The 24,437-nt window shown below is 48.9% G+C and overlaps 10 protein-coding genes across 10 annotated transcripts; 3 read left to right on the forward strand and 7 right to left on the reverse strand.

Annotated features, from left to right (window-relative positions):
• Window positions 1-227: 227 nt before the first annotated feature.
• On the reverse strand, window positions 228-2,027 carry FIESC28_01073 (uncharacterized protein; the record flags this gene model as incomplete). Its single annotated transcript, XM_031155224.1, has 8 exons — window positions 228-431; window positions 486-663; window positions 715-1,271; window positions 1,330-1,389; window positions 1,441-1,453; window positions 1,510-1,714; window positions 1,767-1,907; window positions 1,961-2,027. The coding sequence occupies 8 exons, from the start codon at window positions 2,025-2,027 to the stop codon at window positions 228-230; spliced, it is 1,425 nt and encodes a 474-aa protein (XP_031020636.1).
• Window positions 2,028-2,473: 446 nt separating this feature from the next.
• Window positions 2,474-3,907, forward strand: FIESC28_01074 (uncharacterized protein; the record flags this gene model as incomplete). The annotated part of the gene is made up of 4 exons (XM_031155225.1): window positions 2,474-2,733; window positions 2,785-2,893; window positions 2,945-3,275; window positions 3,324-3,907. The coding sequence occupies 4 exons, from the start codon at window positions 2,474-2,476 to the stop codon at window positions 3,905-3,907; spliced, it is 1,284 nt and encodes a 427-aa protein (XP_031020637.1).
• Window positions 3,908-4,276: 369 nt separating this feature from the next.
• Window positions 4,277-5,924, reverse strand: FIESC28_01075 (uncharacterized protein; the record flags this gene model as incomplete). The annotated part of the gene is made up of 6 exons (XM_031155226.1): window positions 4,277-4,583; window positions 4,635-4,855; window positions 4,907-4,986; window positions 5,036-5,547; window positions 5,598-5,826; window positions 5,879-5,924. The coding sequence occupies 6 exons, from the start codon at window positions 5,922-5,924 to the stop codon at window positions 4,277-4,279; spliced, it is 1,395 nt and encodes a 464-aa protein (XP_031020638.1).
• Window positions 5,925-6,603: 679 nt separating this feature from the next.
• FIESC28_01076 (uncharacterized protein) lies at window positions 6,604-8,495 on the forward strand (the record flags this gene model as incomplete). Its single annotated transcript, XM_031155227.1, has 2 exons — window positions 6,604-6,888; window positions 6,942-8,495. The coding sequence occupies 2 exons, from the start codon at window positions 6,604-6,606 to the stop codon at window positions 8,493-8,495; spliced, it is 1,839 nt and encodes a 612-aa protein (XP_031020639.1).
• A 1,161-nt stretch (window positions 8,496-9,656) lies between these two features.
• FIESC28_01077 (uncharacterized protein) lies at window positions 9,657-12,310 on the reverse strand (the record flags this gene model as incomplete). Its single annotated transcript, XM_031155228.1, has 6 exons — window positions 9,657-10,785; window positions 10,836-10,930; window positions 10,981-11,328; window positions 11,385-11,798; window positions 11,849-12,001; window positions 12,053-12,310. The coding sequence occupies 6 exons, from the start codon at window positions 12,308-12,310 to the stop codon at window positions 9,657-9,659; spliced, it is 2,397 nt and encodes a 798-aa protein (XP_031020640.1).
• Window positions 12,311-13,342: 1,032 nt separating this feature from the next.
• On the reverse strand, window positions 13,343-14,116 carry FIESC28_01078 (uncharacterized protein; the record flags this gene model as incomplete). Its single annotated transcript, XM_031155229.1, has 1 exon — window positions 13,343-14,116. One exon carries the CDS (start codon window positions 14,114-14,116, stop codon window positions 13,343-13,345), a length of 774 nt encoding a protein of 257 aa, XP_031020641.1.
• Window positions 14,117-14,149: 33 nt separating this feature from the next.
• On the reverse strand, window positions 14,150-15,766 carry FIESC28_01079 (uncharacterized protein; the record flags this gene model as incomplete). The annotated part of the gene is made up of 4 exons (XM_031155230.1): window positions 14,150-14,309; window positions 14,364-14,449; window positions 14,509-15,507; window positions 15,554-15,766. 4 exons carry the CDS (start codon window positions 15,764-15,766, stop codon window positions 14,150-14,152), a joined length of 1,458 nt encoding a protein of 485 aa, XP_031020642.1.
• Window positions 15,767-16,391: 625 nt separating this feature from the next.
• On the reverse strand, window positions 16,392-18,173 carry FIESC28_01080 (uncharacterized protein; the record flags this gene model as incomplete). The annotated part of the gene is made up of 4 exons (XM_031155231.1): window positions 16,392-16,817; window positions 16,867-17,318; window positions 17,367-17,966; window positions 18,014-18,173. 4 exons carry the CDS (start codon window positions 18,171-18,173, stop codon window positions 16,392-16,394), a joined length of 1,638 nt encoding a protein of 545 aa, XP_031020643.1.
• Window positions 18,174-18,602: 429 nt separating this feature from the next.
• Window positions 18,603-20,882, forward strand: FIESC28_01081 (uncharacterized protein; the record flags this gene model as incomplete). Its single annotated transcript, XM_031155232.1, has 4 exons — window positions 18,603-19,945; window positions 19,998-20,072; window positions 20,122-20,404; window positions 20,451-20,882. The coding sequence occupies 4 exons, from the start codon at window positions 18,603-18,605 to the stop codon at window positions 20,880-20,882; spliced, it is 2,133 nt and encodes a 710-aa protein (XP_031020644.1).
• Window positions 20,883-21,604: 722 nt separating this feature from the next.
• Window positions 21,605-22,963, reverse strand: FIESC28_01082 (uncharacterized protein; the record flags this gene model as incomplete). The annotated part of the gene is made up of 3 exons (XM_031155233.1): window positions 21,605-22,121; window positions 22,188-22,626; window positions 22,699-22,963. The coding sequence occupies 3 exons, from the start codon at window positions 22,961-22,963 to the stop codon at window positions 21,605-21,607; spliced, it is 1,221 nt and encodes a 406-aa protein (XP_031020645.1).
• Between the last annotated feature and the right edge of the window lie 1,474 nt (window positions 22,964-24,437).

The raw sequence follows: 24,437 nt of genomic DNA on the forward strand, positions 1-24,437 counted from the left end.
CAACACCCTCCTAGTGATGACAGACATGCTCAACGATGTAACAATTCAGTCACAGGCGTTGCTATCTCATTTCCAAATATGAATAGGTATTATTAAAATAAGCAATTAAAGTCAAAACCGCCATTTCCTTGGTATTCTAAATTATTATAAGTAAAGGAAATTTTAGAAGATAATAGTTAATTGAAATGTAGTACTTTGTTATTTCTACTTTTCTAAACCTGTTATATCTATTTATCTTCGGAAGGAGACCACAGGTGCGATGAAGCAACGTGCTCCTTCAATGGGTACTTTTGCCCTGGAATGCCGTAGAAGTTCTCGCGGTACGTCCCTCCAGGCACAGCGTAGTCATCCCAGAAGAGTCCTCTGCTTCGTAGCTCAGGGATTAGGAGATCAGAAATATCCTTGAAGGATTGCGGGAAGAGAACGTATCCCTAGGTACGATGAAGTTAGCAACAATCAAGTCAACGGTCATGTGATGAACATACAAAGTTGAAGCCATCAACGCCAGCTTCAGCAACCCATTCCTCAAGGCTGTCTGCGACTTGGGCTGGTGTGCCGACAAGCAATGACCCGTTGCCACCGAGACTTACATGCTCTGCCACAGTGTGCTTGGTCCACTTCGAGTTGACGGGCGAGAAGCGAGCATAGCCCTCAACGGTAGATCTGATGGATCGTCAGCACGATAAAGGAAATAAGGCGGAGCGGGTTTCATACTTAACAGCATTGCTTTCCACCTCTCGGAGCTCCTCGTCATCACCGTACTGGTTAAGATCCATACCAGTCCATCCTCCAAACAGCGATAGCGCTCCTTCAAGCGAAGCATACTGCTTGTAGTCGTCATACTTTGCCTTTGCCTCCTCCTCAGTACGTCCAAGGATAGGTGTAACCAGCGCAAGGACTTTAATGTTGCTCGGCGTTCGGTTAAAAGTATCCTTGGCCGTCTGCCTAATCTCAGCAATGTTCTTCTTGGCCACAGCAGGAGCATGGGCCGAAGTGAAGATTGCCTCCGCGTGCTGTGCAGCAAACAGCTTACCAGCCTTTGATGCTCCAGCTTGCAGCAGGAGAGGCGTGCGCTGGGGACTGGGGTTCACGATATGAGGGCCGGCGACGTTAAAGTACTTACCCTTGTGCCCGATCTCTCGCACGCGCGACGGGTCGGTGTAGATACCTGCCTCACGATCTAGCCTGACGGCGTCGTCGCGCCAGGAGGACTGGAAGAGCTTGTACATGACTTCCAAGTACTCCTCAGCGATGGCATACCGTTCGTCGTGCTGACAGATATTAGTTATTATTGTTTGGAGTTTATGAAGCATTATGGGGTGACTGTACGCTTAGCTGTTCTTCTTTGCCAAGGTTGCGAGCAGCAGAGTCCAAGTAGCTTGTGACAATCTACGCACGGTCAGCAAAGAACATTGTTTAGTGGTGTCTGTCTTCTCATACGTTCCAGCCAACTCTGTTTCGATGTGTTAGTTTGTGATGGCAGAGCGATTGGTATTGAGGGCCACAAACCTTCCCTTTGTCAAATGGTCAAGTGTGGAAAGCCTTCGAGCCAGGTGAAACGGCTGCTCATAGGTTGTTGAGACTGTCACACCGAAGCTGATGTTCTTGGTCACTGCGGCCATGGCCGGGATGATTGAAAGCGGTTCCGTGACAGGCCATTGGGCTCCTGAAATGATAGCAGGGTCAAGAGACTTCTTGTAGACGTCGTATCCTCCTAGTAATGTTCAATCAGAGGACCTCGAAGTTGAATCGTCAGAAAATGTTACCTAGGACATCTGCAATGAATATGCCGTGGAACTTGGCCTCCTCGAGCAGCTTGGCGAGGTCTGTCCAGTGCTCGATATCGGTGAACCGCCATGACTGATCATCGGGATGACGCCAGAGTCCCGGCGACTGATGGCCACTGCCTGTTAATGCCTCATCAGTATGTTAAGTCTTACTTAGGCAAGAAAAGATTTACACATCTCAACGAAGGCATTGAGAATAAGGCTCTTCTTGCCCTCCTTGGTATTCCCCTGCGCAGACATTGAGGCTGATGTTTTTTTGTCGAGTAAGGAATAATCCAGGTAGTTGATTTGGTCAAGTGTGAAGCCATGCAAGTTATAGTAAATATCTTATATAATCTATAGTCTATTCAATTGCCGAATCATGGATTCCTCACGATCCGGCAATTGACGCAGGCCCGCTTTTGATATCGATTCCACAAATGTGCACTGGTGCGAATTGCGTGATGTGAGGTAATCTGCCGCATCGCCATTTTGGGCTGTCACGCCATTTGATCTGTATCTCGCATAAGCTCGTAATGATATTGCGACATGGTTACGACGTCCACTAGTCCGCTAGTCTCGGAGCGATCATCAAAACAGAACAAAGTCTCGGACGAAAGCCGCGATGGTTTACTTATGTCGTTTTAAATGACTTACTCGCAATCATTTCGTCGTAGGAATCTACGCAAAGCCATAAACGACGCAATATGATTACTTGGTGGTTGAATCGTGGCCCGAAGGCAGTAACGCATCTCTTGAGGTCGAAGAGCCAGAGTGCATCGATACCCCCAAAGACAGCCGAGGACGATTATATTGTTCCGACGACACAGGAAGCAGTCCTCCTGTATGGCGCCCACCAGCCTTACAAATTGGTAGAGGACCATCCTGTTCCAGCGGATTTGGAGAGCGATGAGGTTCTCATAGAAAACAGAGCCGTGGGCCTGAATCCAATTGACTGGAGAGGACCGTAAGTAACGCAGGAAAGTTTACCAAACATCAGAAACTGAACGTACTACAGAGACTTCGGTTTCGGCATACCTGAGCTTCCGCAGGTGGCGGGCAGAGAGCTTAGTGGAGTTCTCGTCCGGACTGCAGATGACCGTTCTGGCTGGGCAAAAGGCGACCGGGTAAGTGACCCTAGCAAGCCCTCCACGAAACAGACACTGACTTCATGCCAGGTAATTGCCATCTCAACAGACTACCGCGACAGTCGCAAGGGAGCTTATCAAAAGCATGTTGTAGCCAAGAGCTACAATATTGTGCGGCTCCCTGATAATGTGTCATTCGAGCAAGGATCAACTATTGGCGTCGCCTTTGTCACGGCGGCAGTTGCACTCAGCATTTGTCTCGGTGTAGACTTCACGGCTGTTGATAGCGGTCCGGATATGCGGCAAGTCGTGGATGGCCTGAAGGTTGACTCTCTTCCTAAAGATGTCCACAAGGAAATTGCCCAGCAAATTCCATCGCCAGATCGCCCAGAGGCGGGAGACTGGTTCATTATCTGGGGAGGTAAGTGCATCAAACATTTCAGCGATGACCATAGCTGACGTCTTATAGGCTCGTCCACATCAGCGATACTCAGCGCCCAATTGGCAAAGCTCGCCGGGCTACGGGTCGCAGTTGTGCTCGACGCAGAAAAGCATGGCTCGAGGCTGTATGAAGAGCACTCTATCAAACCTGATCTTGTGATCGACAGTCATGATCCTCAGAGAGCGATTGAGATCATTCGGTCCTGCACGAGAGGCAGTAAAAAGTTCGGACTCGATACGAGAGGCAAAGAGACAACTACCTTCCTGATCGATGCCCTCTGCGACACTACAAGCGTTCCAGAGCTCGACGACAGCAACTCTGATACTAGTGAGAGCTTGCTGCCACGGCATGTTCACATTATCGCTCTGTGCTCGGCTCCGAAGACCCAGCGCAGTGATCTCACACTGCACACGATCCCGATCAAGCTCTTCCATGAGAGTCCGGAAGTGGGTAAGGCGTTAACAACGTGGCTTGGAAGGCTACTCCAGAATAACGCTGTTGCGTATCCCACGATCGCCGGCGTTGGAGACGGCTTGTCGAGTATCAATGCCAGCCTTGACAAGATGAGAAGAGGCGAGATCAGCGGTGGCAAGCTGGTTGTGAAGGTATAGAGTAGATAGTGCTTTCAGCGTCACAGATAACTTGGAACTTTTTGAGAGGATCTTGACCTTGCTCGTTTTTCAAGAGAGTAAAGACCATGGTATCTCCGATCATTGTGACCGGCAAAAAGCCATGGCTATGATAATTAATTTGCAGTCCACAAGAGAATATTCAGGGGATCATGATGAACGTCAGCTCGTTATGTAGATTTCGAGATCAAAAGCTGTACAATGGTATATTGATGCCTGGGCGACGAAGTAATGAAGGATATCATAAGATGCACGCAACGCGGCGTGAAATGTAGGCTTGTATTTCTTGGCAGTAGTTTAGAGTAATAGCTATCTACTTGAGGTCGATAATTACAAGTCAGCATCGCGTACCTACTCCTTGCTCGATGTCACCGTTTTGGAGCCCTCGACCTCCCCATCTTCGCTCGGAGGGGTGCTGGACCCATCAACATCCGAACTATGCGGCGCGTTGCCAAAGTGCTTGATAACACTCCAAGCAGGGAGGATTGACACAGCCCAGAGAGCAAGGTTGAAGTAGACACCTCCAACACGGGCCATGACGGGAATGGACGAAGTGCCGTAACTGACCGCTTGCCATGCAGACTCTGTGCCACGAAGCAGAGCAGCGTACCGCACAATCTCTGCTTCGTCAGAGGCCAAGTTCTGAACGACGAAGTAGCTGCAAATAGACGGTCAGTTTCGACGGCGCAGATGTGTCAAGGGGACTTACAGGAAGAGATAGTTCAGCTGGAAGCCGAACGTAAGGAAGACAAATATAGCAAAAGCTGCACCGAAGCCGGGACTGGACCAGTCATAGGTGGGCTGAGATACGTTGAAGCGGGTGACGAGGACCGTTGCCCAGGTCCACCATCCGCCCTGCGAGATGATAAGAACCCAGAATGCCCCTCGACTGCGGCGCTTCAGCGGAACTGATGTTCGGTCGAGCCAGGCCTGAGCCGTTAGCAAGGTTCAGTGTGTATTGACGAAGGGGTTAAGGCATACTCCGAGAATGTTACCACCGATTACAGCGACAATACCAGAGACGAAGGAGCCCAGTGCTCGAGCTCGTACCGTGAACCATACTTAACGATCGTTAGCAAGACTTTGTAAGAGGCAGCATTGGAAACGTACGAGATAGATAAGTGAAGAATACCGCTTCGGAGAAGACGACTGCTCCGATGTAGAGCACGATGAGAAGAAAGTTGGTCGTAAAGAAGAGGCGAGTTATCTTCTTGGTCTCAAGCCAAGGGTTGTTGACGATGGACAGATCAACCTTCTTACCATCCGTGCGTTCAACCTTGTTGGGTGGGCTTAGAAACAGAGCAAACAGCGGTCCTGAAGCTTGCATAGCGATAAAGATAAGGAATACGGTATATGAGACCTGGCCAGCCTCGTTGCGTTCAGCGTTGAGACCGAGATTAATGGCACCACCGATAATCTGGCCACTCAGGCGGTACGTAAGCCAGTAGCCGAGAGCTTTCCCTTTGTTCCATGGCTCAGGATACGCAATAGCGATTGCCGCTTCGGCCATCCAGAAGACGCCGGCCGAGATGCCACAGAGTGCAGCGCCTAGGATGACGAGCCACTCGGTACCGAAGCGGTTGTTGGTGTACAGCCCGGCAGCATACGGAGCGTACCCAAGGCTATGGTGGTCAGTATAAACTCCTGTCGCATCGGTAGATGGTGCACTTACGTTCCAAAGATGAGAGCTCCCTTGATGCCAATGTAGTGAACAAGGACACTACCGCCCCAGCAACTGAGAACCATGAGGCAGAAAGTCAGGGCGTTGGCCGTGTTTACCAAGTATGGCTCTTGGGCTCCTCCAGCACCTAAGGAGTTCATTGCAGTCCAGATACCCGGTGCAGCAAGGTTGCAAAGACCAAGAATGGTCATGTTGTAGAAGGTCGACCGATACCATTTGACTGCGATAAATGAGCTCATGTTGACGATCGTGGACAGCTCGACTCAACAAACCTGGGTATTGACCTGGCTCATGGCCAGATGCATTTTCGTTGGCCATGTTAAATATGGTGTTATTCGTGAAATCAAGTGTAGTAAGAGCGGAAAGTTCTTAGTGGTTAAGAATTCCCAGAAACCGGGTAACCATTATGTCCAGTTATAGCAATGTTGAATCGGCAGTTATCATTCTCATTAGCGGCAAGTGTCTATGGCTTAATGATCTAGACTCAGCACGCCATATCCATCGGATAAGCCTTTCAGATATTTAGACTTTCTACAGGGCATTATACTCGTTAGCTAGCCCCCCGAGGAGGGACTAATCGTCAGGGTGTCAGAAGAATTGGCCACTGAGAGTATAAGAGACGAAATGCTTTGGTCACCCTATGCTAACTAAGCCAGTTTACGAGTATCTCCTTAGGTTAGTAAGACCCTAGGTATATTCGGAAGCCGAGACCTTGCAAATAAAAACGCTACAAGATATCCCTCAACCATATCTCTAAAGCCGCGATCGGCCGCACTAACCAGCACGCCATAGATTGCCTTTTTTTGCGACGATGTGTTGTGATTGATTGGCATGATGTGATTGACCAGGGTGGACACGCCATGGTATCCGTGGCATGGTCTAGTTTAATACGGTACTTGAATCGGCAACATTATTGACCTCACTGCAAATTGCTCATATCAATTGGAAAAACAGTAACGAAATTGAAACTCTCAAGATTGTACCTTGAAAATTCAATATGGGCGACGGTTCTGATTTAGTCGCGTCCCTGCATGATGCAGCCGGTGACAGCAGCTTGAGCGCAGTAAATGGCTTGCCCGTCGGGCTACAGAGGCACTCAGAGCCACACCCATATGTCAATGCTCAAGGAAAACTCCCTTTGATCGACAGATACATTGATGAACCGCGACAATTGCGAGTCGCTGTCATTGGTGGTGGCCTGTCAGGGATTCTTGCCGGGGTTCTACTACCCGAAAAGGTCCCCGGGATTCAACTTACAATCTACGACAAGAACTATGACTTCGTACGGCTTTCCTAATACTCAACCGCACTGTAAATCTTGTTAACATCGCTTAGGGAGGAACATGGCTCGAAAACACATATCCAGGAGTGCGTTGCGACATTCCCTCGCACGTCTACCAGTCAACATTTGCTCCTAACGAGAAATGGTCCGATGAGTTCGCGCCCGGCGCAGAGATTCGTGACTACTGGCAAGGCGTGGCTAAGAAGTACAACGTCTATCAATACGCTAAATTCGGACACCACGTCAAGAGCATTGACTGGAGCTCCGAGGAATCGACGTGGACGTTGACCCTGCACAAGCGGGATCAGTCAGATCAGGCTACCACGACTGTAGTAGAGACAGCCGACGTTGTCTTGACTGCCACTGGACGGTTCAATGCGTGGAAACTACCAGACTACCCTGGCATCTCCGACTATCAAGGTCTCCTTAGACACGCCCAGAACTGGGACCCAGCGACGGATCTGAAAGGGAAGAGAATTGCAGTGATTGGTAACGGGGCCAGTGGCATACAGCTAGTTGCGAATGTGCAGAAGAGCGCAGGGCACCTCGACCACTACGTCCGAGGTAAAACATGGATTGCCAACTCCTGGGCCGGCGATGACCGTACACTTGAGCCACAACCAATTCCAGAAGATCTGAAGGCCACCTTCAAAGATCCAGAAGCCTACTTGAACTTCCGTAAGACTACCGAGGATAAATACTGGCGCGGCTTCGATGGCTTCATCCGCAACTCCGACACGAGCAAGCAACTGAAGGCTCAGTTCATTGACATCATGAAGAAGAGGCTCGCCAAGAAGCCCGAGCTCCTCGATGTCATTGTGCCGGACTTCTCACCTAACTGCCGGCGCCTGACTCCAGGGCCTGGATATTTGGAAGCCATCGCCGAAGAAAACGTAGACTACATCACAACGCCCATCGCGCGATTCACTGCCACCGGCATTGAGACCACTGATGGCGTGCAGCGAGATGTCGACGCCATCTTCTGTGCCACGGGCGCAAACCGCGACATGATTCCTGCCTTCGAGATCCGCGCCAACGGAGCCTCAATCGGTGACGTCTGGGGCAAAGAAATAGGCCACGGCTTCCCCTACACTTACTTCGGAGTGGCTACCCCCGGATTCCCGAACCTATTCTTCCTCGCAGGCCCGCACGGCACCGGACCATCCGGGACGGTACCCCACTCCGCCGAGACACAGATCGCATACTTTGCCAAGATTTTACGTAAGATATCCCGAGAGGGCATCAAGTCGATCGTAGCATCGAAGAAGGCAGCCGATGACTTCCTGGAGTATTCAGACTCCTTCTTCGCCTCTACTACTCTGTCAGAGAACTGCAGCTCTTGGTATAACGGCGGACAACCTGGTGGACGCATCCATGGCGTGTGGCCGGGGAGTGCTACTCAGTTGACCATCGTTCGCCGGGAACCACGCTGGGAAGACTTCGAGTACGAGTACTTGGGTGGTGGTGGTAATCGTTTCCAGTGGTACTTTGGGAATGGGTGGACGCGGAAGGAGCAGGATCGGGATGCGGATATGACGCCTTATCTGCATCAGCCAGGCAAGGTTGACCTTAAGGATGTCCATGAGAGTTGGTGGAATGTGCCTTGAGCAACATAATCATTTTAATCAGTACAGAATGTCAAATAGTATCCGAGTCTAATTAGACTCTTCTTGAGTTAATGTAAATCACTCTAGTGCTAGGCAATTTAGGATCTTTCTTAGGTTATAATAGTAATTAAGGCTCTTTTATTAAGGAGAATATTTAGGGTGATAGTTGGTTCAGTAATTGACTCGTGCTATCCTGAAATGTCGGAGCAGAAGCTAAACATCTAGTAACTACAGACATGCCCGAGTATAAGATACACAGTTCCAGTGAAATTTGTGGTCATGTCACCACATCAGTCAGGAAGTAAAGAAGCCACAAAGTTCAGAATCGATGCCATTCCCTTTGGTGACACCTAGAGCTCAAGATGATCTGTAGTATATCAGCACCTTACCTCTCCATGGTTACAGAGTATTAACTTACTGCCGTATTTAGGGCCGCATGCGTAATCAACGTTAGTGTTAGACCTACCGTTGAGGTTGGACAATGAATTGCAGTGGCACGATTTGCAAGCGCCGTAGCATTGATTAACAAGCTGAAGGCCTTCGAAGATAGCCATTGTGAAGATGTAATGCAGTAATAACTTGGGTAACAGAGGCTTGTTGATAATTGACTAAGTATAAGCTTGGAAAACATGTAGGTTCGATCAGACTCGTGGTGTTCATATAAGCATTACGAGACGGCAACCCCCTCCGTTACGCTTCCCTTGAGCCTCATTCTTTCACATGTACGACGATGGTCTCGTGGCCAATGAATAGTGTCGAATCTTTATCACCTCTGGAGACAACGTCAAATATGTCATGTCTGGCCAAGTACCGATTTTCGCAAAATTTCTTCGGGGCATCCTTTAGACAAGGATCGGCTACTCGCGGCGGCATTTACTTGGACGGCGCTGGGAGTGAGGCTCTAGTGTCGTCAAAAAGTTACATTGACCGGTTTTCAAAAGCAAAAGTGAGGCTCTGCATACACAGGCATCATCGCTTAGGTGCAGAAGTAGGATCGGACAAAAGAATTTGCCAAGACTGATATTAGGCTAAAGTTGGACTACACCCCCAGACTCTCAGCAAGTTAACTGCGCCTATCGTAAAACCCATTGGAGTACCGATTGCCACTCACCACCATCTTGCGTTCCCCTCAGTTAGTCCATTCGAAACAACACAGTCTACCTAAGCCTCATTGTTGCCGGAAATGCTGTAGGTTCCATCATTCTGCAGGCCCAACTGCTTGCCATGAGTAATGGCTGAAAGCGACTCGTACTCCATGCGAGTATAGTCCGGAGGCAACGCAACAGGGGTGCCTTGAGCTGACCCGTTCGTCTCATTAGCAGGCACATCCGATGACGCAGAGATCGAAATGTCAGCAGCTGCAACACTGAATGATTTCAGCGCTGACATCGAAACTTGAGCCGGGGCAGGTACATGATGAGGCTGACCAATACCCCGCAATACTGTAATCTGAGTCTTTGAAAAGGGCTCGAGATCGTCCTCGTCAACCTCGAAGCCACCGTATCCATAGACCTTCCAGCGAAGATGTAATTTGAGATACTTTTCAACATCGTCGAATGTGTCAATGGGGTGGTCCCTTACACAGTCAATGGTGTGGTGGAGCAGTTGAATAGTAAGAGGAACTTGGGCGCATGAGAGTACGCCTGCATCAGCTTGGGTCTTGCAATTGGAACATGACTCCCGAGTCTTGCGCGAGCCACCACCAAAAGTGTAGACGCTGCCGACAAAGTTCTGCGGCTCGTAGTGAGTCTCATCCTGGTCTTCGGGGCCACCGAGGAAGAATTTGATGGTGTAGGACTGTCCATCTAAAGCATAGCGATCGTATCTGACGTTGATGATGTAGTCCTTCCAAGAGCCATCGCTGACACCGGGGACTTTGGGGTTCAGTCCGGCTGGGACATGAACGTGTTCGTTCTCCTTGATGTCACGAATCAGGTGTTCCGCACAAGGGTATGTCTTGTGGATATAGGCTTGAAGAAGCTTCTTAAACTTTTCCTCGTTGAGATCCCCTTTTGGACCGAGTGCTTTCTGGGAAAGCTCCATAAGATCATCGTACTGGTAATTAAAGACTGTCCAGTCACGGCACTTGTTTGCGGTCCAGAAGTCCTTATCTTCTTCCGGCTTGATACCATCCTTTGGTTTGGGAGGGTATGGTTTGCTCTTGTCGTGGAATGGGTAAAGAAAGTGGTCCGGGGTTTCATCGGGAACGTTGCCATGGCCAGGCTCACTCTTATCCCACCAGAGCTTAGGGTAGAGTGACTGCCAGATGGCAAGAAGACGATCAATTTGGCTAGTCCGCTGATCAGAAGTGAAACAGAGAGTATGATGAAGTGAACTTACGTGTGATGGAGCCAGAAAATGGGATCAAAGGCAGCCACAGGAACATCGCTCATGTGGCCCACGCCCGTCTTGAAGTCAGAGCCTCCAACGATATTCTTAAGAAGTCAGTAAGTAGGTCTTAGCTTGACAAGTCACTGATACGCACATGAACATTATTGTGAATGTACTCCAGAGACAAGAAGCCATTCATCGAGTTACCGTAACCCTCGTACGTCCATTTAGTTGAGGCGAATTGGCCCCAGGTATCGTTATACTGAGGAGAGAACATGCGGTTGACTGAATCAGCAAGTGTTCCTGGATTCCATTTGAGATAGAAATTGCTGTTGTGTTTCTTATCTTCCGCCTTCTGTCTGGCTGTAATGGGATACCATGTCATGTTTGCAAGGTGGTTGTTGGCTACCCAAGCATTGTTAACGCCCTCGAGACCGATGAAACTGTCCGCACTTTTATTAACAAAGATACCGTATCTACTGGTTGCAGTCGCTTCACTCCACTTGAACACACATCAGTCATCCTGAGAAGAGTAATTTGATTAACCAAGAAACTTACAGGCATCCAGGGTTTGTCTTTCTTGTGTCGTGGTGGGGCATCAGGATGTTTGACAGGGTCATCTTCGATGTTGTAGTCCCTCTTTCCCCTGGGCATTTTACCAAATTCGCAGGGGTTTCCATTGTCATCCTTTTCAGGATTTTCGAAGCTCCAGAAGGGGTTGGCGTAGAGTCCGCTGGGAGGGTAATACTTTTTGAGCTTTTCAGGTACAAAGATGCGAACTGGACCCTGTACCAAGACTTGGGGATAGGCAAAGTCTTCATTGTAGCTTTGCCGTCGAGCCCAGTCCCAGTAGGGCATACGCCAAGTATCCTTGGCAGTAGTCCACAACTTCATCTCATTTTCATCCTCGTCCAGTTTGTGCTCAGTAGCCCAGTGTTTGAGTATTTCACCCATGTTGTCCCAGATACATTGCTGCAAGATTGGTCATTGGTAGATATCATGCAAGGACTCCGAAAGCTTACCTCAAAGAGTGCCATGTAAGGACGATGCCAAGTTGGGAAGTTCAAGCCGTTATGATTGCAGTAACCACCATAGGGCTGGTCTCCCTTCTTGGGGTCAGTTGGGTCTGGCCTAGGGGCTGGAGCACCATCCCACGAACCCTCAGGATAGCCGTGCTTTCCCGTCGTCAGCAACTCTATTCTTTTGAAAGCTTTTCTCAAACTTACGATACCGGCGACTTGGAAGTATGATAGCTTCTCATTGACAGGCTTCATCTTGAACTTCTCGAGTGCGAGGATGAAAAGTGTCCACTGCCTTCGAAGCATGGGGTCGTTGGAACCTGCAAGCTTAGAGATTTCGTAGCGAACAGGTAGGTTCTCAACATAAGGAATGCCCGTGCCATCTTGAGTCTCCCGAGTGCGTGTTTTGGCATCATCAGGTCGGGGAAGACCCTTGATGCAATAGGTCTCAGTGTCATCTGCCATGGTGAAGTTTCGACTGGGGGGTGTCTTGTATGAGATAATTAATGGGGTAGAGATGGATGCCCCTTTATGTGAGGAGCTTGGTGGTCTCGATAGGTGGAATCACCATGCGTTTTATATTTTAGGTAGGACTTAAAGAGAAAAGAGGACTCGTCAGCGTAGAGTCAGGTATCAACTCGCTACGACAAAAATGACTATGTGGCGGGGAGGGACCAAGCTGAAAAGGATCGATATGTGATATGTACGAGGTTCAGTTAAATCAACCAATAGCAGCACTGTCAGACTTCTGTATAAACAGCCCTCCTCCACTCAACCTGGGGTGAAAGCGAATGGGAGGCGGAAGCTTTTCAGCTCTTGTCTTCGGATGACTGGTGGCTAGCTGATAGATACCCATCCAGTAAAGTATGCATCCCAGTTCAAGGCTATTTCCGGGTGTCTTGTCTGCTTGAAGATGGGGCCAGGGCGGCCTGGGCCGTGGCGGTTCGGCCAGCCTGCATAAACCTGGTAGGCTAGTGGCTCGATAGTTGGTATGTATGCACCAAGCTAGGTTTAGTCTGAATTGCCTAATACGGCATCGACACAGTTTTCGAAAGTGTAACCTACGCTCTGGTCTGTTTATCTTTGTACATACATCTGAAATAAAAAGATGTTTTTAACGTGTTTATATCTGTATTCGTTTACGTATACATCTACTAAGATAACTCAGACGACTACAAGTTGTCCTGTGCAGGGTTACCCGCTCGCTCTTCAGTAAATATTTATGTCACAGGTACCCCGCAACTCTGCATAAACTATCCTGAGACATTGATTGTGATATCGAGGTCCAGACCAAATGTCATGCGGGTGCTCCCAAGTTAGACAATTTTGATATGGTGCCTTCACTCAGCTAGCCACCGCACGTACTTTCTCCGCCAATGGAATTTAGCGCTCAAAGTTCCGGGTAGGTCCAGAGACCTTCGCTTTCCACATCAAGTAGGGCTACCTCTATCGATATTCAAACGCCCGTAGTTTTAGATGAAGACAAGGCTATTCTGCCTACAACTTCGTTCCCCACATCTTTTCAAGAAGCAAAAAGGCCTGCTCCTCATCATCAGCCACGCTCATCTCTCCATAATAAAGCCGCTTCCTGTCATGATAATAATTTTCATATGCAGTTTTCCCTTCTGAATTAATGGCCGACACACTCAGTGTCTTAGCACCCGAACGCATCACTGCGGAGGACAACTCCTGGATAATCTCCAGGCAGGCAAAACTTGCAGTAAGATGTAGCACAGTTCGTCCGTCCGAGTCAACAGCATTGAGATCTGCCCCTAGCTCCAGGAGGGCCTTGACCGTAGGAAGACGATTATATGCAATGGCGTCGAGCAACGCTGTTCTGTGACTGACTGTAGGGCACTCAATGTCGGCACCACAAGCTGCTAGTGCCCTGAGGTTACCAGCCCTTCCATGGTAAGCGGCCAGATGTAAGGGCGTGCGCTTGAACCCGTAGTCCTCCGCATCTATATCCGCACCATGATCGAGTAAAAGGTTGATCAAGTGCTCACTGTTAGCGACCTTGGCCACCTCATGCAATGGCGTCCGGCCAAAGATGTCTTTCAGCTCAGTGTTTGCCTTGTTCTCAAGAAGCAGCTTGGCCACATCGAAGGACTGAGATATCATCGCCCAATGTAAAGCGGATTTCTGCTGCTTATCCACCAGCGAGACATCAGCATTCCACTCAAGCAGGATCTTGGCGATAATGGTCTTGTTCGATGAAGCTGCCCAGATCAGAGGTGTGCGGCCGAGGACATCTTGCTCGTTAATGTGCATGAGGTTCAAGGTAATCTGGGTAGCGAACATTGACTAGGGATAATTGGCCATGCACAGGTGTAGGGGCGATAGGTTCAAGTACTCAAATGTCTCATCGCTGTGGAAGATTCGGTGGAGAGACTCGATAGCTAAAGCTTGTTTTGTAGTAGCAGACGCCGGAGTCACCTTGGAATAGGCCATCATGGAAGCTGTTCTGTCAAGATATGTTAGCGTTTCAATCTTGTGCGCTTTTTTCCATATTACTTACATGCCCGCGCCATCTTGGAAAGAGGAGTTGACTCCCTGGCGTATAAGATACTCACACATATCCGGCCTTTCAAACTCAACTGCAAACTAAGCGAACGGGTTATGTCAGTAGGTTGCCAAAAGCTGAGATACCTGTAGCGTCTTACATGTAGAAGCGACTTTCCATCTTCATTCATATCACAAAGAGATGCAACTCCACTACTCATCACGTCCACGAGCTGAGGCACAGTACCATAGTTCAAAAATCGCCAGACGGGATTATCCCCAGCCAACGACTTAGGTATGTGCAAACTCCAAGAGCCTCCAAGACCAGTCAAGCTGGACCTGGAGAACGAGAAAGCGACGGCCTTGGCAATCATCCAGGTTGGAAAGTGCCAAGTGTATGAAGTCTGCGACGCACCACTTCTCATGCAAGGGCGGTAGTTGCATGGCTGCCTTCCCCAAACTGGAGACCCTGCATAGCTCGCAAAGAGAACACCAAAAGCTGCTTTCAACCAGTTTGGAGTCTCGTATGAGCTTCGGATATGACACTGGCATGGACACGGATAGTCACATCCTGTGACAGCCTTGGTGGTGGCGACACTGACGAGGGTTGTGGTCGTACTCAGAGATCTTTCTCTTTTGAACGGTTCGACTACTGCCTCGGTATCAGTGATCGCTGAGTCTGGACTTGATCTCATAGCTCTGAGCTGCTCTTGATGAGCGTTGAAACCTCCCATCATTGTCACTTTCAGGTCTGCGATGGATGTTTGTAATATAAGGTTTGTTGCAGACATAGCGTTACTGCTGATCATTAACATGGATATACATAGACGAGTGGGGAGGAAAGAACTCACATTTTCGCCGAGGTCATTGCCGATAGTGCCGCATGCACATTGTGTCGCGTCTCCCTCAGCTGATGTCTCAATTCCCGTATGGTACCTCTCTTTCAACCAGGCCATCCTGGAAATCACAGGCTGTCCATGACTGTTGATTTTATCAACTGGCCAGAGCTTCTCGTTGATGGCTTCGATCTTGACCAATGTAGCCTCGGTTCGCTTGGTCAACGCGACAAGACCTTTGACAAGATCAGGGTTATTGTATTGAACAGAACTATCCCTGATAGTCTCATCGGCTGTCTCGAAGACAAGTCTGAGGTCAACAATCTACCAGAATGTCAGCATACTTCATGTCGCATGAGCCAAGGCTTACCTCATTTGATAACGCTGTAACTTCGTCCGGGGCCTTGTACACTCGTTTCAATCCATGAACAATCTTATTGGATAGTTCCAGAGTGGCCATAGTAGCAACCGTAATAGATAACGGATCCATGGTGTCAAGATCATCCTCGCCTCCCCATTGACGACATCCCTTGCGAGAGCGAGAAAGCGAGAGACGAGACCGGAGCCTGGATGTCCACTCCATATTAACGGCTGAACCAAGTCGCTGGAATCTTTCACCAGGCAGGGCGTCTCAGTTTCTGACAGGCAGTTGGCTTATGGCTGGAAATATGAGGCTGTTTCACAGGGCCAAACAATTAAGCAAAGTGCAGCGAGATAAGATTGTCGTAGGAAGAACGTGGACGAAATGAAATTTATCATTGGGTCGATATCGCCACTTTTCTCTGTGCGACTTCGTTCAAGTCCGGGGGATGTGTACAGGCTTATCACGAGGGGTCATCGCTCCCTTTTTATTTGGCTCTTGCGAATGTTGTGGCTGGTAAAAGTGCAGAGCGATAGGCCTATCAAAACATCCCATTTTCAGAGTAGGGTGACATTTTCAACCCCCTCCTCGAACATTTCTGTTTCTGGTGTACTGCATGAGCTGAGTATACAGATATAGCCACATTTGAGGCAAATGCTCAGCCACACCGGCTGGACGGAGGGCGTAAGCAAAGCCTGACTGATCGAAAAGCAATGCGAAATTGGGCTAGCGGCAACGATTGGAGGTTCCGTGTTACAAACATCCACTTCTTACGTGACGCCTGACAAGATGATCAACTTGAGACGATTCATTATTAAGCACTTTAACAGCTTTCGGCCGACTAAGCTCATTCCTCATGCTGCTTAGGCCAGATAGTCCTGCGAGCCCACTCACGAACCCTCTTTCCAATGAAGTACACAACGATTCCCAAACCACTCAGAACACCACAAATGATAGCAAGTATGTTCATAGCACCGTCATAACCCAGAGACTCAATAGAAGGCACGGTCGCATAACTCAATCCGAAAGAGACGAAACCTCGACCGGCACAAACAACCAGAAGAAGAGGTCCAGACTTGTTGGGATAACTGTCCATGACAAATGTGATTCCGACCAAGTTGGCGCCGAGGAAAGCGAAGAAGCCAAGATGATAGCAGGCCACGATGGCGATCCAGTGGTAGTCGTTAGGGTTGGCAGCTGCGCGGCCGTAGAAGATGGCTGAGATCATAGCGGCGGCGGCAGGGATGATGAGAGTAAGGAGTCGGTACTCAGGCTGGAAGCAAGTTAGCACTGTTCAAACTTGTACTAGTGGTGGGAGTTACCTCAAAGACACCCTTGTTGCGACGACTCATAAACTTGCAGATCACATCTGACCCAACTCCAAGAATAGGCACAGCAATAAGACAATCAACAATCTGCACAAGCTGAACATAGCCCAACAGTTCAGGACTGAAACTATAAGGCGGCATGACCAATATTTGAGCAAAAGTGGAGGCTTGGTAGATGTATAATCCCAAGAAAGCACCGTTGAGGACAAAGATCCAGAAGATAGGTGGCAGGATGAGAGATTGGCCGACGTCCTTGTAGAAGAGCAGTGCGGCCTTCCAATCGAACTGTCCGTGAAAAAGACGGATGTCGTCGCGGAAGGTTCTCTCGCCAAATTTCTCGGGCTGGAGGACGACGCCTTGGCGGGTTGTTACTTGGAAGAGGACTTCGTTGGTACCTTCGGAGGCAACGTTGCCATTCTTATCGAGTTTGAGGTGGACAGCGCCCTCTGATATGATGTTAGTCTGTCGCTTCCTAACGAGTATCGGGAACTTACTAGTAGCATCCTCGGGACGCTCGAAGCGCGTCTCGGTCAAGAAGAAGAATGACATAATCATAGTGAAGCCATTGATGATAGTCATAACTCCATACCACCAAGGCAATCCGATACTCGGCACGATATAAGTTGTCGCAGTAAACATTGCCGCAGTAAGAGTATTTTGCACACCGACAAAGTACGACAACTTGACACCATGCTGATGCAGAAAGTGCACTTCCTGCACAATCAACGGCGCAAGAGCCTCGCTCTGTCCCGCAGCGAGACTGAAGACGTTTCGACCTGCAATATGGCTCGAAAGCGAAGTCGAACAAGCACACCAGATACCAGAAACTGTCAAGAGTAGGACTGAGAAGAGAAAGATGGGTCGACGACCGACGGCATTGGCGAGTGGCATGGAGAACAAGTTGCCGATGCCCATGAAGAGAGTCGGGTACGTGAGCAAGTCGGTGATGCGCTTGGGATCATCGCTGTGATAGATTTTGTGAAGTTCGGGGGTTACTGCGCCGAGACCGGATGTGCCGAGGACTGAGATGCCGGAGTAGAAGCCCACGAGGAGGATGATCATGTATTTGCGCCAGGAAGGCAAGTTGAGAGGATCTAAGTCAAGTCAGTAACTGTAGAAACGCATGCAATTGGGTGTTGACCTTTGGGATCGGGACTAGGCGTAGGGACTAGGACAACAGTCCCATCCTGATAGAGATTAACTGTACCAGAGGCATCGTGGGACTCATGATGAGGTTTGTCAACCATATTCTCGACGGCATCCACATCAGGTTTCATGTCAAAAGATCGTCGCTCAGCCATTGTGTCTGCTGGATGAGTCTGCCTTCCTCAATCCCACAGCGACGAGGACAGGTTTATATGATTCAGCATCCTGGTCTCTTGTCGGATCGGAATTGCGAAAATTGAGGAGTTAAAACCAAGCTTTGCAAACTAATGCCGATACAGTAAAGTTAAGATGTTTAAAAGACAGACTCCGATTGGTAAAAGACCGATCGTCGGCCTGGGGTATGCTAACTTGTGGGGGTGGAGCCGATAGTCCGAGGGAAAGGATGCGGGGAAGGACAGGAAAGAGAATAAAATACCCTCGATCGGCTCGGTATCTCATCTCACCTAAACACAGACAACCCCAGACTCATCAACCCTGTCATTGCATCCCGTTTGTATCTACCGGCATCTTTTGTCTCCAATCAGTGTTTCAGTATATCCATATTTCCCCGCGATATCGCACCGATGCCTTCTCCAATGGATACCGAAGAAAGCCCCGGCTTCCGGACCAAAGAGTCGAGTAAACGCCGCCGACTCAACTTTGCTTGCAATTACTGCCGAAATCGCAAGACACGCTGCGATGAACAGCAACCATCCTGTCAAGCATGTATCTCGGCGGGTATTCCGTGTGTCACTGAGGATAGACGTCGGCCTGGAAAGGTGATCAAACGGCGCGAGGCAGGCAAATCTGCCGATGGTCTGTCAATTGAGTCTGGGAGTCCTTCCGAGCACGGAGTCTCACCAGTTAGGCGCATGTCAATGGTGACGGATCACCAGACCGCGCGTACTATCTCGGTAGCCGCACCCATACGGGCACGGTCCCAAAGTCCAAGACCATCTCAGAGCCGAGACTCTTCGCATACCGACACCATCAGCAATCCCTTGCCGATATGGCGACAAAGCACAGGGACAACATCTTTCCAGGTACTAACAGAATGGTTGGACCTATCATGTTTCCGACTCAACGTTCCTTACCACTTTGGGACGTATGCCCCTCCGACGTTGAACCCGGCATCGGGACCGAGTGGCTTCCAGTCTCGGCATGTTTTTCCCCGGGCACCGGAAGCCTGGGACTTTCCGCAGCTTATTGATGCGTATCAGCGAGAGATACACGTGTTTTATCCTGTTGTGAGATTGGATCTAGCGAGGGCTGAGGCATTGCAATCGCATCAATCCCAATCGGGCGGAGACGTCACTGCCTTGAGGACGTCGTTGCTACTAGCAGCAGGCGGTTTCATTCTCCAATCCTCTGATAGCCAGTCGTACATGATCGAAGCCCTTTCTCTAGCCCGCAGCGCTCTCGGCCATCTCATCGGCAACGTCACATTGGAAACAATAGAAGTTCTGTTCCTCTTCTCCGTCTGTCTTCGTCTCAACGACGAGATCACCTCATCATGGACAGCTCTCGGTATCTGCCTCTCCATCGCCCACTCTCTCGGGCTCAACCGTCCTAAGAAGAAGCCCCAACCATCTTTCATTGACGCTTGGACTCCAGCCTGGTGGGCACTGTATAGCTACGAGAAGCTATTCTCTTTCCAATTGGGCTATGTCTCGAGTATATCCGACGAGGTTTATGATGCGCTTGATCTGGAAGCTTTCAAGACTCCGAATTCCGCGCCGCAGCATCTTATTCTGTCGATGGCGAAGGTGTTCAGTAGAATGAGTCATCGATGTGCAAAGGCGCGACAACTTGAGGATAGAGCTAGTCGGAGAACGATTGAGGCAGCGATCAAGGACAAGGTGAACGCAACTGGAGAGTCCTTCCTCATGCTGTCAGATTGGGTAAACGGTCTACCAGCCGGCCTAAGGTATATTGTTCCCAGGCTCACCATTTGGTAAACTAGCTAACGGCCAATGCAGACCGACATCAGAGTTCATGCGTGTCCCAGAAGATCTCGCACTCTCATCATTCATCTCCCTACACTACCACAATGCGTAAGTATCCGTCCAACCTCGACTCTCTGACGTCTCTAATATCTCACAGCATCATCATGCTCAACCGCAACTCCCTCCTCATCAGCAAAGACGCCATCCACAAGGCTGTCGAGGTGATTGCCAAAGGAATGCCATGGGAGTACACGATTCGCAACGGTCAATCCATGGTCGCCAACTCCGCCCGAAAGATCATTCACCTGCTGGCTGACAGTGACGATTCTTTGTCGCACCTGTTCGCGCCATCTTACTTCCCTCTACTTCATGCACTTTATGTCCTAGCAGTGCATATTCTTAAGCAGCCACATTCTCGTATTTCCAAGATCGATCAAAGTGTGAGTGGACCCAGTTCGTGTTGATGAGTGATGCTAATCGATACAGTTACTCTCCACAGCTGCAGACTTGATACGGTGTTACTCCGTTGGTCTCGCAGAAGCAGACCGACTGAACACCGTTCTAAACGGCCTTATCCGCGTGGTCCAAGAAGCAATGAAGCCCACGACTACCATCGCCAGCGACCAACCCAACACGGATACGCACATTTCTCAGCACGGCGGTACGGCAAGGCCTCCACAGCACAACGCCATGACCTTCTCTCAGTCGCTGGACCCATCAGACTCCTCCATCTTGAATCCGGTGGAGATGAACATGGGCGGTGAGGTTCTGGACCCCTTCTCGGGACAACCTTTCAGCATACCAATATTACCTGATGAAATCGGCTGCGACTGGGCAGACTTTGAGAACTTATTGCAGAGACTTGAGAATGATCCTGGAATGTTCCCTGCGGAAGAAGGGATGACTATAGAGATGTAAAGAGACGAATTAGTGAACGATTTGGCATTTCCGACCGTTCTTCTGTAAATCCAATGACCTCGTCTTTCTTCTCAAGATCGTGTTGGCACATCGACGACCAGCCCCGACTGACGTACAAAGCTTCCCGACACGAGTTCTATCTTGCTCTTGGGGTCTTTAACCTCCGTTTCATAGTAGTACTTACGTCGGAACGAACCTGTGAATTTGTAAAAACGCTACATATATTCTATACAAGTTGGAAGTCCAGACGCGTAACACAACACGCGAGCTTCATTTGTATTGCATCGGCTGTGGCGCAAGATGATCGACATTCCGATCTTAGCTCACGGAGCAATATCCTAATTCGGGGGTATGCGCAAGAATACCTAGATCGGAAGACCGGATAACTAGCTCCGGATAAAACCCCCGTGTCGTTGTACATGCCAGATCGATCTGCCACGGCGGCAAAGCCGCCTTATTTCAAGGCAACATAGATCTGTACCTCAATCATCGAACAGAGTAGTGATAGCTTCACCCAAAGCTTTGCTGAACCAAGATAAGGATGGAAAGAAAGCCGACCGTATCGTATTCTTGGAGATGCTCCAGTCAAGTCTACGATCTGCTGAGACAAAATCGCTAGCTGAATCAGTCACAATCATTGGTTGGGCCATTTTGGATGCTTGTAATCATATTCAGATAAATCTCAATCGTTCATTGATAATTATTTGTAAGTACTGTGTAATCTATACCGAGTCTTCAGACCGCGGCAAAGAGTTGGTGCTCTTAGATCCATGATTCATGGTCTTCAAATGCACTAGATATGTCTCATCATCATCTGCCATTCCGTATTCCACCTCGTAGGTTCGGTCGCAAGTGATTCCAATAGGATCGACCCGGGCGCGCGACTGCCCCGTCTTGCCGATATGGTGTTCTGCACCCCCAGCAAAAGGGTTTGGTCCTGAACGATTTCGTCCCTTACTGTGGTCGTCGCTGTTGTTGTTTCCAGCCGTCTTCGCACCCGTCGGCTGCCCCGTGTTCTTGCTACCGTAACGGAGGTATTTCTTTGATGTGCCGAGCACCTTGGGAAACAGTCGAACGAGAAGAACGCGTAGCGTAGGCATGCAGGCGCACCAGATACCGACGTTAAGTTCAATGGTGGACCATTTCGACATGGCGAGGTAGTCTTGTGAATAGTTGTTTGTGTGGCTCAGACCGGCTACAACGCAGGCGTAAAGACGAAAGATGCTCATGACGGTAACGCTGTAGATGTACCCGTTAGAGACTGTCATGCGCCAAGTTAATGGATAAGAGATAGGGTGGACTTACAACACACCGACGCTAAACATCATTCCAATACCAACCTTCTTCTTCCAATCCAGGTTCATCTTTTTCAGTTGAGAAAGAGGGACACCCAATATCCATAGATCCATAGCAATATTGATAGCAGAGCTGGACCAAGCAATACCGTTTACACTGATACATGAACCTTCATGCATGCCGTCCCATTTCAACCAGAAGTGGTTAACTGGATGACACTGGAAGATAATGACCAGAATAAAGGTAAGGCCGTAAGCAACTGTAAAGGCAACAGTTGCCCAGAGAATCCTTCGCACCCCAGTGCTAGGAAAAATTCGAAGATAAAAGAAAATCAAGGTTAATTTAAGAGGTGTTTGGAGAACAAAGTACATCATGCAAATGATGTAGAACCAGTAACCAAAATCTGTTATTTGCGTCGGCGTTAGGGTCCAGATATCGGTGCCCATACCTTTTCAAGTGTTTTCAAGGTCAGTCATCAAGTCGTACAGTTCAAATCAACACAATTAATCGGTGCCCATACCTGCTGGTGCAAGGTAATATGAGTTGATTACGATGCAAGGAATAGCGACAATTATCGTAATGAGCATAAAGAGGTCGTCCATACCGAGAGGGACTTTATAACCGAGCTTCGTGAGGAATCGAATAAGGCAGAAGATACCCGATAAGGTGCCCATGATGTCGTTGAGGCGGACGAAGAGGGTTCTGTTGTCTGAAACAGGGGCACCGCATAGCGTTTGCGTTGTGTTTTTTGTAACTAGCAAAGAGTAAGTAAATGAATTGAACATTGTTGGAGCAGTGAGGAAATATACAAAGGGATTCTTGGACAGTGCAGTCAGCCAGTACACATTTCTCGAGTTGTGCCTGTAGCGGTACGTTCGTGCATGTGCATTTTATATCGTCAAGATCACAACTTGACTCCAATATATTGGTGACAAGACATTTTGACTACACAAGATTAGTCATTGTTAAAACATATCGCCAGTAAAGTTGATATATACCGCACAGTTGGGCAACTTGCCCAACACCGCTGAAGCCTCCTTACTCAGACCAGTTACGGCCAAAGGAAGAGCTAAAAGGCAAGGAACAATGAACCGGAAAGGCCTCATCTCAAAACAAACTTGTTTCGTAGAAAAGAAACGAAGAAGAAACAAGAAAAGGAAACGGATGTCACGTCATGACATTAAACTGGTTGGTCACAGTACAGAACGGAACCAAATTAAAACATGCATAGCCGGTAATCACGTTTCAACATACAGGAAGGGGTGGACGGTGGGGATATATACAAGAGTGCAGCAAAGGGAAAAAAAAACCAAGTGGCAAGCTTGGATGTCCAAGCACCCCTGAAGCGCAAGCCGTGTCTAGTGTCTTTCCAAAAAGAGGTTTGTAATAGTCAGCACACCAGCTGCTGTGTGCGTAAGAAGAATTAAAAGGGGGCGTCTAGGTTTTGCAAGATTCGACTAGAGCATGCTTAGCATGATTAGCCTGTTTGGTCAGCGGGGCGCAAACAGCACGACTGATTCAGTCGCGCAGACAGAGTAACCACCTGGGTTTAGCCTGCTAACTTAGTCCATCATTACACTTTCTTGATCCATAGGCCAAATATCGCGTCCCAAACTATTGGGACTGGCTTGTCCGATCTAATAAGTCTGTTTTGCTCCTTCTTAGCTGGACGACGCAATGGGAATAATTGGTGACCAGAGATTCAATATTTATATAGAGTATGATTCAAATTAAGTATTGCCAAATTTGCATTCGAAGTTAGGCAATCATACAGATCAATCTACCTCAGTGGGATATTATATTTTCACTCGATGAAACCGTGTTAGTTATCAGTACGCTACGAGCTTCGTCTTGGGTCTCGGAATGGCTTTGCGACGTTTCCGTGTAATAGACGAAAGCCTGACGGTCAGTTTGCTCCGCGCGCTTCTCTAGTAGATACTGGAGTCAACGCGCCACGTTCAGTGGTGTTTCGGGTAGTTTTGGTTGAACCCTTCTTGAGCCGTTAGCCTCCTGTGACGGTCAAAGCGGGATCAGCGATAAACGGTAGATCAGTCAGCTCTGTTCGGATAGCCGAGCGATGATCCCCGAGTCCCCGCCCTCAGAGATCTACTCTGTACAATGGCGTCACTCGGTTTTCCTGGTCGTCGGGTCCACGGTAGAAGAGAAGAGAAATAACTGCTACATAGCTACGTTGGCGACTTTTAAGGCACGACCACGAGTACCGATGTCTTCTTTCCTGTTTATATATTGCAAGAAAAA

This window comes from Fusarium coffeatum (genome assembly GCF_003316985.1).
Source record: "Fusarium coffeatum strain FIESC_28 chromosome Unknown BRIP53273_contig_32, whole genome shotgun sequence".
In the NCBI taxonomy this organism is placed as follows: Eukaryota; Fungi; Ascomycota; class Sordariomycetes; order Hypocreales; family Nectriaceae; genus Fusarium; species Fusarium coffeatum.